The 16,728-nt window shown below is 44.2% G+C and overlaps 1 protein-coding gene across 3 annotated transcripts in view; it reads right to left on the bottom strand.

Moving 5' to 3' along the window:
• Positions 1-16,728, bottom strand: part of SHROOM3 (shroom family member 3) — a 119,494-nt gene that overhangs the window by 54,762 nt on the left and 48,004 nt on the right. For 2 of the 3 annotated variants that reach the window (XM_072810811.1, XM_072810810.1), the window contains exon 2: positions 3,767-3,895. In XM_072810811.1, coding sequence (XP_072666912.1) covers positions 3,767-3,895 — 129 coding nt within the window. Of the gene's footprint in view, positions 1-3,766; positions 3,896-13,500; positions 13,630-16,728 lie in introns of those variants that run through there. The other variant, XM_072810812.1, reaches the window with a different exon arrangement.

Raw genomic sequence — 16,728 nt, 5'->3', positions numbered from 1 at the left:
GAAATCTGGCAGACTTCATGTCAACCAAATAATCAAGGTTGATATCATTAGGAATAAAACATGCTGACACGTAGTCCCTGATAGGACGTGCTAAGAGGGATGCATCGCTTCAGTGGTATTCTTGCCAAAAATGTATAATGTCAATCTAACCATGTAACAACATCAAACAAATCCAAATAGAAAGCATCCTACAAAATAACTGGCGCATAATCTTCCAGTGTGTCAAGGTCAGAAAAGACCTGGAAATCCTGAGGAAATATCACAGATTAGAGGAAACTAAGGAAACATGACAAATACAACATGGCATCCTAGAACAAAAAAGGGACATTCATAGGGGGAAAAATGATAAAATCTAAATAAAGTCTACAGTTTATAAGCCTTAGAGTCTGTAGTTAATAGCATTTTACTAATGCCAATTTCATAGTTGTTTTCTTTTTAAGATTTTATTTATTTATTCATGAGACACACACACACACACAGAGAAGCAGAGACACAGGCAGGGGGAGAAGCAGGCTCCATGCAGGGAGCCCAATGTGGGACTTGATCCCGGGTCTCCAGGATCACACCCCAGGCTGAAGGTGGCACTAAACCCCTGCTGAGCCACCGGGGCTGCCCTAATTTCATAGTTTTGATATTTGGACTATGGACATAAAAGATGTTAGCTTTGGGGAGAGCTAGGTGATAGATGTAGCGGAAATCTTTGTACTATTTTTGCAACTTTCTTATGAGTCTACAATTATTTCAAAATAAAAAGTAAAAACCAAAATGGGCAGGATTTAGGATCAGAGTATAATTGGATGAGAACCCCTCCAATCTCCAAGGTCAGTCCTTACATCAATGACACTTGGGGTGCAGAGAGCTCTTCCTCTAGAAAAGAGGAAGCAGATTGTTGTAGGGGCTTACAATAAATATAGTTGTGGAGACAAGACACAGGAAAAATTCCTAGAGTATACCCAGTTACAGGGATAGGAGCGGAAACAATGCATGCAACCATGTAATATATAGGTCATGACTTTTAAAAAAGGCAATTGCTTGCTGTATACTCCCTTCTAGTCTCCCTTCACACACAGCACCATTGGCCAGCTTTGACCATGCTGGTGAGGGCAACCCCAGCTTGTTTTAAAGACAGTCTCTTCATGGATAGAACCATCTAGATATACAATTAGGTTCATTTGTTTTATCCAATTGTAAAAGATTGCTTCATAAAATCTTTCATCGTTTCAAGTTCAGACTCAAGTCTGTGTGATTCCAGTGCTCAAGTAGGCATGTTCACTCCATCTCTGCTCTTCTTGCCCTTCTCACCCTGGCTCATGGTACCACAGTTATCCCCAAGTGCCCCACTGACAGCAACTCTGAAGTCACACCCTTTAATCTTTCTCCTCCCTTCTCCCATCTTTGTTATCAATCTGCCTCCCAAATTCATCTCAAATCTCATTTCATCTCTTGTCCCCTCACTGCTTTGCCTGGTTCATTTTCTGATCATTATCCTTTGCTGATCATTTTCCTCCCTGGCAACTGTAGTAACTTCACAACTACAACTTTCTGGTCTTGGGTACATTGGCTACACAGCCCAGTGGAGTCTTGCTAAGTAGGAGACTCTGGCTGTCTACACTGTGATGACCCAAGGAGGCTGAAGGGCATAGTCGTGAGGGCTCTGCTGCTTCAGGCTGGCCCTGGAACAGGCTTTGCCAGCTGGCTGCTTTGTAGCCAGAGCCCTCTGCCAATCTAACCTGTCCTCTCTTGGGATCTTCAAACTTCTTTTGGATCTTTTGTTCAGATGAAATCTTACAGATAACATTAATGTAGACACCAGATACCATGCATTTGGAAATTTTGCCAAGACCATCCTTTCCCCACAACAAATCTAAAAGAAATTCCCGCAGATGCAAGTGTTGTTTTTATTATGTAAAACAACAAATACTTTAACGTATAGTTGCATATCCATAAACAGGAATAGCTACGTAAATCCAAATCTACAGTGTTTACTTCCTTTTAATGCAAGTCAACTTGTCTATGAGAAAGAGCCTGCAAACTGAAATCAGGATAATTGAGAACAACCATAATCAACACTTGTTCAGTGTTTGTGATGTGCTAGGCACTGCCTCATGTACTTTATGAGTATTCAGTCTTTCAGCACTTTCAGCAACCCTGTGATTCGTTATTAAACTTGTCTTACAGGGGGGTCCCTGGGTGGCACAGCGGTTTAGCGCCTGCCTTTGGCCCAGGGAGTGATCCTGGAGACCCGGGATGGAGTCCCACGTTGGGCTCCCGGTGCACGGAGCCTGCTTCTCCCTCTGCCTGTGTCTCTGCCTCTCTCTCTCTCTCTCTGTGACTATCATAAAAAAATAAAAATTAAAATTAAAAAAATAAACTTGTTTTACAGATTGGAAACTAGGAGTTTGAATACCACACCTGAGGTTACACAGAAGTGGCAAAACTGCAACATGAGTTCTAGGGGGTCTGATTCCAGGACCCCATCCTGCCCTGTATATTACTGCCTTTCATGCTGGCGCACAGACTAACGTGGTCATGCACAGAATGAAAACCACAACATCGTCACCATTCCACCTGACATTACCTCACTGTCCTGACATTCGGTTCTTGCTCCCTCTGGGCAGGCTCTGTACTAACTGCTTTGAGTATCTTAGCCTCGGTGAAATTCCCACAGTTTTACTATAAAGTACATCATTATGCTGACTGTCAAGACATCTGCCAGCTCAAACTGAATTTGAACCCACCACCTCCTAGTTGAATACTAGTGACCTCAAAGGCCCGGCATGGGGGCTTGATGAGGAAAGCAAAGGCCTGGCATGTCTCCAAGCACACAGGAGCAGAGAGAAAGCATAGGTACGTAGCTGCAAATGTTGACTGGGCTAACTTCATAATATTATCTCAGGACATTCCTCAATTAACAGATGACAAGCAAAGTTTTAAATGATTATCAGTTCAAAGATGAATTAATCTTGCTGTATAATTTGACACAATAGTCATTTCCAGAGTGTTTAAGACGTTGGTTGGGTATATTACTTTGAGTGTTTTTTTTTTTTTTTTTACACTTTGAGTGTTTTTAATTATAGTTTTAAAAACAGTTGTAGATGTCTTTTTAAAAAGATATCTGAGGGGATCCCTGGGTGGCTCAGCGGTTTAGCACCTGCCTTCAGCCCACGGCATGATCCTGGAGTCCTGGGATCGAGTCCCACGTCAGGCTCCCTCCATGGAGCCTGCTTCTCCCTCTGCCTGGGTCTCTGCCTCTCTCTCTGTGTGTCTCTCATGAATAAATAAATAAAATCTTTTAAAAATTTAAAAAATAATAAAAAAGATATCTGAGGGGTGCCTGGGTGGCTCAAGCAGTTAAGTGCCTGCCTTTGGCTCAGGTCATGATCCCAGGGTTCTGGGATAGAGCCCCGTGTCATGTTGGGCTTCTTGCTCCTTGGGGGGCCTGCTTCTCCCTCTCTATCATCCCCCCTGCTTGTGTTCTCTGATTCTGTCAAATAAATAAAATATTTAAATAAATAAAAAATAAAAAGATATCTGAACCAAATGATTTGTGGGAGCCCCACAGGACCTCCCAGGAACTTTAGGGATTTTCAGAGCCTAGTTTGAAAACTGTCATGAGTGTAGTCTGAGCTTCTAGCAGACCTCCCTATTCAGCGCCTCCGGACCTCACTCACTAGACTGTATCTTGGCCAGCCTTGCCCCCAATTCCCTTTTCCAGCAGTCACGTCCCTCTTCTGAACTACTCGGCACAGACCCCTGTGCCTCTTACCTGTGCTTCGGCCGAAGCTTAACTCCTCCTAACCATGCTGCTTTCCTATGCTGGGGGTCAGAGGCGAGGTCCTCTGGGCAGGAGTCAGATGTGTCCGTACCTGCAGGGCCCAGGTCTCCACACGCATCTCTGGCAAAAATAGGAAAATGGGAAGCTGAGCATGATGGTGTTCGTGGGAAGGGGGCACAAAGGAATCAAGAAAAACGCATGAAAATCAACCAGGGAGTTAGAGCAAAGCGATAGAGCTAAGTGCAGAGTTGTCAGCCTGCTCCCACTAAAGTGCTCTGCCCGAAAGAAGGCGAATCTGCTACTGAGGGTCTTCATCCTTTCCTATCTATGTTTCTGTGAAGCAATATAGTGTACTTCTCGATCTCAGAATACCAGGTTTCCCAACCAAGGGGGAAGAAAGAGACATGATAATGAAGGCGAACTCCCCCTTATAATGCAGCCTCCATTGGTAAATATGTGAGAGACTGGACTCACTGAAGCAAGCGTCAGACAAGGTGGTTCTCTGAAACGCAGTCCCTACTTGTGTCCCTTCTCAATTTCATTTTAAGAAGAATAACCCCCAAGTGGAGCAGCCCTCCTCTGTTCAGCAGGTGGCGGCCCAGAATAATGTGCCAACTCTTGAGCCCGAGCTATTTCACATTGTCTAGATTCCACTGTGCTGGAGGCAAGCCTTTTTATGTGCCCATTTAAATCCGTCCCCCCACCCCCGGTCACAGACACCATCCCCTTAACACTTTTCCTCCGTACTCCCAGGCAGTCAGAGAAAAATTTTAAGCCTTGTGCAGCCAATGTGTTCTGCTACGACAACAGCTGCATTTCTTCTCCTTGGGAGACTCTCAGCTCCCGAATTTCCAAATGCTCAACTTTAAGGCCTCCTCTTGATCAGTCGCCTGCATAAGCCTCTAAAGCAGATTTGTCCATTGTTTCACTTTGCTGTGTACCAGTGGTGTGTTTTGGGTGTCTTTATCTCTGAAATGGGTGTAAAAGAACACCATTTTTCAGGGAGCTATTGAGAAGCTTAAACCAATTCAGACGAAGCACTTGGAATAGAGCCTGGCACATATTCAGCGTTCAGCAAATTAGCCAATATTATCATGCCTATCTTCCAGAGTTGCTTGTAAGGTTTCTAGATAATGTCTACTAACTGTCTAGCATACCGCCTTCACGGGGTGTATACCTAATTATTCTCATTATCATTTTACTGCAGTAAATGATAGTAGAGCTTCTTTCTGCTAAGATGTTACACAAAATAGGCACAACTAAAAAGACCTAATCTGTGCTGGAAATAATAGCAAGAAAAGCTCTGGCCACAGCGTTAACATGCCAAAGCCTTTTGCAGATTTCATCGTGTGCTCCCCAATTGGGATGACTCCTATAAACCCTCAGAGGGACCAAGCCCTCTAGCTTCAACAGGGGCAGAAAGTAGGTTCATGATATCTCACCATCCGATGTGTGAATGTAAAGATTACACGGATGTACAGAGCACACCCAAGACCACCCACTGGTGTAATTCATTCTGATAGCAAGCTTTCTTTTCCTTCCTAGGCTCCCCTCTAGATCGTGATGTTGTCTGCTACGGGGAAACAAAGACCAATCCTGAGGTTTCATAAAACCTTTGTGGCATTTAGTAACTTCCTCATTTTTGGCCTGAACCGCAATCACTGGCGCTCGGTCCTTGACACACAATAGCTAGGCCTTTTCCTCTTTCCTTTGCCCACACTCCCTTCCTGGGAGGCACCAAGGAACAGAAGGTCGGGTACAATGTCACAGTGAAGGGCTGGCAGCAAGAGCACACAAATGGGAGCACAAAGAACAGGAGATGATCTCAAAAAGGAGATGACATCATCTTTTTAAGGATTTTTAATATATGATTCTGCGTGACCCTAGGAATGCAGAGAGACCCACACCCCAGCACTGCTCTCTGTGGCCACATGTGGTCCTGTCACTTGCCACCTCCAGGGGACCAGCTGAGGTTAGCAACTGGGTATGACAGTTCATGGAATTCATGAAGCTTGTTCCTGCCTGCAAACCCCATGCTAAATGACAGCAGGGTCTCCATGCTAATCTTCATCTCCCCCGACCCTGGATGTCCCGGCACCTGAGTGGGCTGTCTGGTTACGTCATACATCTAGAAAAGAGGCTAGAGAGTGCAGGAAGAATCACCAGCACCTCAAACACAGATTTTCTGCCTTTCTGGAATAATCTGGACAACAAATAAACATTTTTAAAAATTCATATGTTCTAATGAAAAAAAAAATCTATACCCTGGAATGAGGGCTGGGAAGCCTATCAACCCACCTTCGAATCCTCACTTCACCCTTTTATCCCCCTGCCAATCATCTTGTCTGTACGCTGAGCTTGAGCTGTCTCTGGAATGCACATTTTCCCACCCACGTGAGGTCACCATGCTTCTTGCCTCAAACAGACTGGAATTGACAAAGACAGTAATGTGCTTTGATCTCATCAAGAAGTGGTGCCCCACTGGTGTGACAGTGATGCCACATGACCTGGGAAGGATTATTCCAAAGTCTTTACTATAAAAGGATATGTATGTTTTCCCATATGTCAGGAGTTATTCTTGTAACTTCTCTAAAGGAAAGAACTAATTTTTTTAGCCCCATTTTCCAGATGAACAAGTGAAGACAGAGAAGTTGTGTATCTTGGCTCAGAGCACCCATGGAATAATATTCACTCAGGGTAAAAGTCACTGACAACCATTTACTCTTCTTCCTTACAGTTTAAAAGCTTCAAAAATATTTAGTTTATGTCACAATTTCTATAGCTTCTAGAGTGACTAACCCAGATGTGGTCAGAATGGGTGGAGAATGGTGATGGTAGAAACACTAATGAAACATGTTACCAAATGAGCTAATTTTCGCCTAAAAGATACTCAAAGGTACACTGTTTTACTTTAAAACACCCAAAAAGGGACTTGGGTGGCTTGGTCGGTTAAGCGTCTGCCTTCGGCTCAGGTCCTGGGATGGAGCCTCATGTCGGGCTCCCCGCTTGTGGAGTACCTCCTTCTCCCTCTCATCCTCATTCATGCTCTCTCATGTGCTCTCTCTCTCAAATAAATAAATAAAATGTTGAGAAAAACATATCTAAAGATACTCTGTAGAAACCCTGGAATCAATGAAACAAGTTCAAGTGAAAAACATAAACATAAACCATACAGCTCTCCATCTTATGGGGCTACTTCGGATCCCAAAAGGTACCACATTCTCCTGGCTTATCCGTACTTGTACTGCAAGGTTTGATTTTGGATCAAAACCCAAAATCCATGCTATATACAATGGGCAGTTCACAGTGTCTTCTGACCACCTGCTTGCTGGTCTCTCGTCTACTACATGCTTAGGAAGGCAAGCATATCAGAGTTGCTTGATAATTATTCGTTAAACGAATGAAATCTTGCCAAATGTTCAACAGATTTGTAACATTTCTTCCCTCCTGTCTCCTATTAGTTCACTTAACTTGCTGGCTAAGCCCAGGGCTGGCTTGCCTTCAATTTTGCTTTTCTAAACCACTATGCACCTAGGGCCACCACGGCAAGTAGCTCACGGTACACACGTAATACGGATTTGTTGAATGGGCCATAGGAGACAATAAAGGGAATAATTGTGGGATGCACCCAGAATGGAGTTCTCTGCCCATCAACTCTAAAGGTGTTTACCATAGGGACGCCAGGGTGGCTCAGCAGTTGAGGATCTGCCTTCAGCTCAGGGAGTGATCGAGGGTCCTGGGATCGAGTCCTGCATTGGACTCCCTGCATGAGCCTGCTTCTCCCTCTGCCTGTGTCTCTGCCTCTCTCTCTGTGTATCTCTCATGAATGAATAAATAAAATCTTAAAAATAAAATAAAACAAAGGTATTTACCATATACATTTTGGGGGAAGGCAGGTCTTTCTCCTTATACTTTTCTCTATATGATTGTCAGCCAATTTCTTTGTAAAAGTACAATTCAGCCCTGTTTGGTCCATCTCATTAGCAGCAGGCTTTAGTGGGGGTAGAGAGGACCATTGTGGGGGGCTGTTGCTGAGCCTTTCAACAAACAGTTGGCAAAGCACAGTACACGTTTGCTGCCTGAAGTTTTGAGGCAGCCAGAATGCTTTTTGAGATTAAGCAGAAAGAAGTGCATTTATACAGGCCTAAGTTTATCCTCAGAGCTCTTTGGAGAAATTCCTTTGGATTTACGCTGGATGCATGTGTGTACTCATTTTCATAATTTGCCTTGTTAAATGTCATGTTTTTGGCTTCCTATGTTTCTGTTCCTATGATATTCTGTTCCGTGCCCATCATGCATGAAGTTGGCCTAATTATCATGTCTCTCCTGGTAGCAGGTCTTGAGTGTCATTGCTACAGGCTTCCCACACATCTCCCCAGGGTCTCCTGGTGGCACAGTGGGGAGAACGCCTGGATTCTTGGCTCCTCCAGTGTCTGCAAGAACATTTTAAGAACTGATGATGTTGGGTACAGAGTTCTGTTCTTAGTCTAATATAGCTGTTCTCTATTTTCTGATGACTAAGCATTTATCATAGTTTTCTCAAGTATGAAAAAAAATTACCCTTTCTTTAAAAGCCCCCTGTTCCTGGCCTTTTGGTCTATATATTTATATATATACATGTCTATATATTTAGACCTAATCTTCTGGATCACTGTCCCTCCCTTACTCTCCTTTTTTGCTTTTTTAAATCACTATGTATCATCTAGGAAGCTCACTCTCTATTCTCTCTAGAGAGAGATCTAGGATCTAGGCCTGATCCCTATCTGGTGTTTTTTATCATAGGCATATCACTGACTTGTACTTAAAAACCTCTTCTTTCTGCTCACCTACCCTGGTTCAGCAGCTTGCTTGTTGCAGGATGGGCCACACATAACCCTTCAGTCACACAGAGATGTGATTGGTAGGTCTCAGATCTGAGATGTACCTACCAATCACACCTCTGTGTCCATTTATATCTCCCGCTCTTGCTGCTGCCTTTTCTCACTTGATATCCCTTGAAGCCTCCCAGTGGATCCAGCCTGTACAATTTATACCACTGGCATTCAGCATATTTCTGATGACTTTTGAAAGCATATGTGTAACCACCTCTAGATTCTAGCCAATGGCTTCCATGTCAACCTTGCACAAAGACTAGAAAAGAGTGGGTGGGGGGAAAAAGCCACATGACTGGCTAAATCTTTTAACCTACCTGATAAACATTCAACCTGCTTCAGATTTTGACTCCAATCTCTCCACCCCACTGAAGCCTATACTTACATAGGTAGCCCAGAGCAAGTGCATAAGAAAACCAAGGGCCCTCATGCAAGGCCCTATGGTTAAATTGAGGATAGCTTCACCATTGGAGGGGTACGGCCCTCACTGTGAACACTCAGAGCCTGCCCTTTAATCAACTCTGATAAGTGGCAGACTGTGTAATATGTATTAATGTGGATTCTGGAGCCAGTTGCTTTTGTTCTCATTTGGGCTCTATTACCTAGTAGGTGTTTAACCTCTGGCAGGTCACTTAACCTCTTATGTCTCAGTTTCCTCCTCTACAAAATAGGAAAATAATAGATAGCACTTGCATCAAAGGGTAGTTGTGGGACCTGAACCAGTTGATACGTAGAAAGCACTTAGAACAGAGCCTGGCAATACATGTTAACGTCTTACCAATAGACGTCTTACATTTATTGGGCACATGGTAGGTACCAGATGCTGTGCTTTAAAAAGTTATTCAGTGAATTTTCTTATCATTTAAAACAGTGAAGATCATCATTACAGATAAAGAAAGCAAAACGAGGGCAGCCCTGGTGGTGCAGCGGTTTGGCGTCGCCTGCAGCCTGGGGTGTGATCCTAGAGACCTGGGATCGAGTCCCACATCGGGCTCCCTGCATGGAGCCTGCTTCTCCCTCTGCCTGTGTCTCTGCCTCTCTCTGTGTGTGTCTATGAATAAATAAATAAAATCTTTTAAAAAAATAAAACCTTAAAAAAAAAAAGAAAGCAAAACGAAATAAAACAAAGAGAAAAAGTAATGGCTGAAGACCACACCACCCTTTATTAAAAGTCCCAAAGGATCACTGGGCTCTGAATGCGTTTTTCTTAGAACTGTCATATGCTAAACCATGCGTGCCTGGCATGTCTTCCACATCACCCTTTTGCTACTCATATGAGACAAAAAGGGCCTGGCATTTGATAACCACAGCAAGACATGGCTATTAGCATTCGATCACAGGGATCTACATGAGAGACATGAGCAGAAGTCACCCGAGGGGTGTGATGGGACGACTGTTGTGATGATGGCTCTCTAATTTCTTAAAACAGGAAACTGTGAATATCCAAAGCATTTAGGGAGGGATATAAATATTTAACTCCAGAGCGAAGGATTATGGCATACAATAACAAGAAACATGGAACATGAGGAAGATTCATGGAACTTGGGAACAGACTAGCACAGAGGACCCAGCAACTGGTTTGAAAGAAATAGTTCCTCAAGCACAAGGATGTCAGAATTAGCCTGAGGAGCTCGTCTAAGGGCCTCCTCACATCAGAGGAGCCTCTGTACCGGGCAGGAATGGCATACTGCCATTGTACAGCTGCCAATGTACAGCTAATGTACATGCATGGCTGTCCTAAAAACATGAGTTTAGATCCAACTTTCTTGACTCTCTCGAGTCCTCCCACATCAGGCTCGGGGGCAAGACATGTACCCCTCTCCTGCAGGCAGGAGGAGGTGGAGGGACTCTGGCTCTGGGAAGGTTCCTTGGTCTGTGGAAGCCAAGGTGTCATTCTCCATCTACATGCAAAATGAGTTGCTCCTGTCCTAAACCTGTCTAGTGGGGTGGACATCAAAACTGGAAGTGAAGATTGTCATTCATTGAGAAAAAATAGGTCCCTTGCTAAATTTGGCATCAGTTAAAGAATCTTAGGAAAAATGAACTCACCCCCTTGTTTGTGAGGAAGGCCTAATCCTTACTTTGCCCAAGAGGATTATTGGGTCTTAGAAGCTCACATGCACTTTTGTAAAGCTCATGCCAACTGCCTTTGTGTCTACAATATGCAAGATTCGTTCTGCTGTTTAGGGTAGATAATAGACATTCCATACTATTTAAATGCCTCCGAATTACAGACCTAAATGTTTCCAACTTCTGCTGTCACCCAAAGCAGGAATCTGTCTCCCAAGCTTTCCTGCAGCTGTTGCTTTATATTCTTTGGAAGCAGGTCTGAATGGAAGGCAAGGTACCAAAGTGCAGACAATTTGTTTTTTGTTTGTTTGTTTTTAAAGATTTTATTTATCTATTTGAGAGAAGGGAGAGTGTGGGGGAGGGGGGGGAGCAGAGAGAGAGAGACAGACTCCCTGCTGAGCAGGGAGGCCTGGCCATGGGGCTCCATCCCAGGACCCCAAGAACATGACCTGAGCTGAAGGCAAACACTTAACTGACTGAGCCACCCATGTGCCCCCATACAGACAACCTGTGGAAAAGTAATTGCGATTTACAATATACTTTTCAAGGCGTTTGTAACTGTGGTTCTATCCGAGGGGTTCCTACTTATCCTCAACATTTGTCCTTTCCCTTGGGTGCTACAGGATTAGTGTAATATGATCTAGAGTTTTTAGGTTTTGTAAATCCTGTAGGTCCCTACTCACCCCACCACCCTATCCCCTCCAGGAGAATTCTTGGCCCACCTGCATATATAACATAAAAATGGGGTGGACAAAATCGATGCCTTGAGTTTAGCATAGCATTCTCAAAACATCATTTAAAAATATTACAAATTGGCACCTGTGCTAGGCTTTCCAATTTAGAAAGTATTTATATATAACAAATGTGGTTCTTATAACAACCCCATGAAATGTGGCCTCCTTTCACAGAAATGAAAACTGAGATACAGGTAGTTTAAATACAGGCATACCTCATTTTATTGCCCTTTGCTTTATTGTGCTTCACAGATATTGTATTTTTTCCAAAGTAAAGGTTTGTGGCAACCCTGTATTGAGCAAACCTAACAGCACCATTTTCCCAACAGCATTTGCTTACTTTCTATCTCTGTGACACATGTTGATAATTCTTGCAATATTTCAAGTTTTTTCAGCATTAAATTTGTTACAGTAATTTGTGATTGGTGATTACAACTTGCTGAAAGCTTAGATGGTAGCATTTTCAGCAATAAAATATTTTTTTAAAGATTTTATTTATTTGAGAGAGAAAGAAAGCACAAGCCAGGGGAGGGGAGGGGAGAAGCAGACTCCCTGCTGAGCAGGGAGCCCAATGTGGGACTCAATCCCAGGACCCTGAGACCACCACCTGAGCCAAAGGCATCAGACACTCAACGACCTGAGCCCCACCCAAGTGCCCCAAGCAATAAAGTATATTTTAGTTAAAGTATGTACATTGTTTTTTTAGACATAATGCTGTGACACACTTAATAGACTATTGTGTAGCATAAACCTAAGTTTGATATGCACTGGAGAAACCAAAAAGTTCATCTGACTCACTTATGGCAGTGGTCTAGAACTGAACCCGCACTATCTCTGGGGTATACCTGTAAGCTGTTCCAGATCACAAAGAAAGTGGTAGAGCCAGGACCCAACACATCAAAAAATTCCAAAGGGTGCCCTTAGCCCCCTTCTACAATAGTCATGTCACCTAAGGCTCAGTTAGATTTCTGCAGGCTGGAACAGTCTATAAAAAACAAAGTTGCCTTATCCCAGGAAGAATCGAACAATTGTTCAGGGGTGCCTGATGGCTCAGCCAGTTTAGTGTCTGCCTTTGGCTCAGGTCATGATCCCAAGGGGACCCTGTCAGGCTCTGTGCTCAGCAGGGAGTCTGCTTCTCTCTCTGCCCTTCCCCCTGCTTCTGATTGCTCTCTCTTTCTCTCAAATAAATAAAATCTTAAAAAGGGGTGGCGGTGGTGCTGGGTGGCTCAGTTGCTTGGGTGTCTGACTTTGACTTGGGTTGTAATCTCGAGGTCCTGGGAATGGAGCCCTCCTTTGAGCCCCACGTCAGGCTCCACACTGAGTGGAAGGTCTGCTGTCCCTCTCCCTCTGCCCCTCCTCCACCTGTGCACTCTCTCTCAAATAAATGAATAAAATCTTTAAAAAAACAAATAAACAAGCAAACAATTCTTCCAGTATTGTCTTCTAGAAGTGTTGATCTTTGGCGGTTTCTATTGGTTACTGCCTTTCCTACCTTTTCTACCAAGGCTGCTTAATTTCTACCTGTTGTTACAAGTCCTATCTTAACTCTGAGGCCAGTTGGACTCCAAATGAGAATTAATTTAAGCCTCTCAAGAGTATCTCAGGAAAGAGTTTCAAGACAAATTCTTAGCTAGTGCGTGCTCATCTTGAGCCTCAAGTCCCTATGCTACCCTCTTCCCGCCCCCTCACCCCAAGCTTCCAGTGCCTGCCTGCCTGCCTGACCTTCCAGGTGGGACAGAAATTTGCTTTTGATACCAGTTCCTTTAAGACCGGAGCCCGCCCTTATTACTGTTGACTAACCTATACACAGATGGTAGTGGGAACAAAAGCCAAAGGGAGAGCAGGTACGGAAGTGAGTGATCATTTTTATCTGACTAGACAGGAGCAAGTCCTCCTTCCCCCCTCCACTGGGCACTAGCACGCAGAAGGAGACAGCATCAGGCAGGAGTTTGGCAGGTCATGGGGCAGCCAGGCCAGCCTAGGACAAGAAATATCTTATACAACACCCCCTCAGCTGCCCCCCCCACCCCGCCCCCCGCTGCAACCCCACCTTAACAGGCCTGGGAAAGGTACAGAACCCATGACAAAGAGAAGGTACTGAACTGTGACCCCATGTCACAGATTCAGCGATGGAATGATGGCCTCTGCCCAGCCAGACCTGGCTCAGCAGGGGAGGCAGCCTCTTCTCACTGTGGCATTCCAGCTGCTACCGGTAACCATGGGAACCGATATAAAGGGCTTCAAGTTGAGGGGCAGAGGCTGGAGGCAATGGTGAAGAGGCAGGGAGGGACTTCAAGTGACAGTCCTGCAATTCTCCTCACTTTAGCCATGCACATCCATTGTGAGTCAGACTCAAAGACCAGTGAGTGGAGCTTGCACACAGCAGAGCAGCCTTGAAGGGTCAGGGGCAGTCAGAGAGCTAAGATCCCTGCAGGTTTCCGTCCAGATTTCTCTTTTTCCCCCTTCAGAGAGCAGAACCCTAAGAGTTTCATCTGCCAGGAGCGCTGCCCTGCGATAATGTGGCTCACTTGGGTGGACAGAACTGGTACACAGTGGCATTCCTTCAAATACAGGGCTGCAAGCAACACGCCAAATGGGACTCCTCCCCATGAGGAGGCCAGTTGGACTCCAAATGAGAAGGAATTTCAGCCTTCAGCCCATTGCCCCCAGAGGGGCTTCCTCTATGTGCTGGGGAGCTGCTCTGGTGGCTCTGTAAATACACCTGGCACCATCTGGGTAGTTGAGGAAAAAGTCCTGAGATTCTGGCTGTTGAACGGCACCGCAAAGGAGAGGCCTGAATGTTGACAACATAAATACAGAACATCTTGCACAACAACCAGGACTTTACAGAAGCAGAGGGTAGAGCTAATGCAAAGGCTCTTATCTCAACAGAAAATCATTATCTATAATTTATTTAATTATATTTTCCCCCTAGGGCTCCACATGTTTTTGTTTTTTTTTTTTAACAATTTATTTACCCATTTTAGAGAGAGGTGGGAGGAGGGGCAGAGGGAGAACCCCTCAAGCACACTCTCTGCTGAGCATGAAGCCTGCCGGGGCACTCAATCCCACCACCCATGAGACCATAACCGAAGCCAAAACCAAGAGTCAGACACCCAACCAACTGTGCCACCGAGGTTTTAATTGGCCAATGTGACTTAAGTCTTTAAATCAGTAGAGTTCTCAATGTACACTTGGCATTCACTTTTAAAGTTCTAGCTCCCGGTTCTCCGGAATTTATTCTGAAAACGCCAATGGAAACATGGAATACAAATACCCTAGGTCAGTTTACTTTCCCTCTTACTACAACAGGGCTATGGAGACCATCTTTCACCTGGCCTTTCTTCTGGAGACCAAGGTAATACCACATCTATGTTAAACCTTACAAGGGCATCACAAAGCCTAGGCCAAATCCTAACAGGTGGCCTAGTTCTCCACCTGTCTTTGTTCCCAGATTGACTTCTTAGTTGGAGCCATTGGAGTGGTAGGAGGGTAAAAGGACAGTTCAGAGAGGGCCACGGACAGGCAGACTTTTGAGGGCCTGGGAAAAAAATCTGACATGTTCATTGACGCCCTTCCTGCACCCCGGTACCCCGGCCTTCAATGGTCAACCAATTCCTCCAACACTGGTGTTCACTTGTGTACATCCCATAACAGTGGCACTAGTAGTGCCACTTACTGCAGTAATTAAATCATAAAAATAATTTTACCTAAAAGGGAAATGCAAGTGACCTCCATCAGGAGACTCATCAGTTGAGAGGCTGGATCCTGCAGATTTCTACCCTGGCACCTCTGTGCCCTCAGCAAACTATTTAATCTCTTGTGTTTTGGGTTTCCTCATCTCTAAAGAAGGATAACAATAGTGCCTACCTCACAGGAGTGTGAAGAAAGTACAAGAAGACTTTCAGGCAGTGCTTCCCTCTTAGCAAGTACTTGTTACAGTTCAGAAATGAACACCTACCAGGTGCCTGGATATTTACTTTTACATGTATTTTGTCATTTAATGGTTAGATTAGCCTGAATCTGATAGTATTAATACCTCTTTCAAGGTATTATCATCACCATTCTACAGATAAGGGAACTGCGGCTTGAAGAATTAGGAACTTGCCCTAAACCACAGCAGGAAGCAGAGCTCAGATTCAGGTGTAGGGTGCTCCATCTCCACAGTCTAAGGTAGAGGAACATTTCATTGTTCTCATTTTTAGGAAGATAGTAAGAGAAAACCTTAGCAAGTAACTCTGATGTTTAAGAAAACAGTACCAATGACAAAAACAAAAACAAAACAAACAAAACCAGGATTTAAACCTCCTCCTTGGGCAGCCCCGGTGGCCCAGTGGTTTAGCACCACCTTCAGCCCAGGGCCTGATCCTGGGGTCCCGGGATCGAGTCCCGCGTCGGGCTCCCTGCATGGAGCCTGCTTCTCCCTCTGCCTGTGTCTCTGCCTCTCCCTCTCTCTCCCTCTCTCTCTCTGTCTCTCATGACTGAATAAATAAAATCTTAAAAAAAAAAAAAACAAAACTCCTCCTTAAGCAAGGAGCTTTAAAAACAAAGAAAAAGCAAAACAAAACAAAACCCAATAAGACTAGCCTAAGACAGAGCCCCCTGCTCTGAAAAAAGTTCGAAGAGAAATGGATACGCATTCACACTTACAGTCAGGGCATCTATGAACCCTTGACTGTAAAACATCTTTATCAGCCATGATTGCACTCCCGGGGCTAATATGTTCTCAGTAAATGTGATAAATTATTTACTGAATGAATTACACCAGCCCCACAACAAAATGCCTTAGCTAGAGTTGGCAAAGTACATATTATCATTCCCAAGCACTTTATTGGACTTAAATAATTGAAGTTTAATGGATTAAGTAAACTATTATATTTACCACTCTGTCCAAGGTATCTTACTGAAAATTCAAGGTAGTTTGTCCCTTTAAACAGAAGCACAACATCAATTTGATACAGAGTTCAGGAATTTTTGTCCATCTTTAGAAAGAGGGTGTAAAATGTAACCATGTCACCTGGATTCCTGGAAGCTGGAAGCCTGGTCTGGCTGTTCAGCTTCAACAAATTTCATTTAATCAGTCCTCAAAAACAGAGGGGTTTACAGAGTAGTCTCTCTTCAGGGTTTACCTCGGTTGGCTATGAAAAGCTCCACTGGCATTTTGAAATGGTAGGCTGTAGGCAAGATCTTTAAATTCCCTACAACCTCAAAACAAACAAACAAACAAAAAAACCTTACTAAAAAGAAGATACATATAATGCTAAGGAGGTCAGTTAAT

This window comes from Canis lupus, chromosome 33 (assembly GCF_048164855.1).
Source record: "Canis lupus baileyi chromosome 33, mCanLup2.hap1, whole genome shotgun sequence".
Classification (NCBI taxonomy): domain Eukaryota; kingdom Metazoa; phylum Chordata; class Mammalia; order Carnivora; family Canidae; genus Canis; species Canis lupus.
Note: the sequence above shows the minus strand (reverse complement) of the source record. Positions and strands in the feature narration are given on the sequence as shown.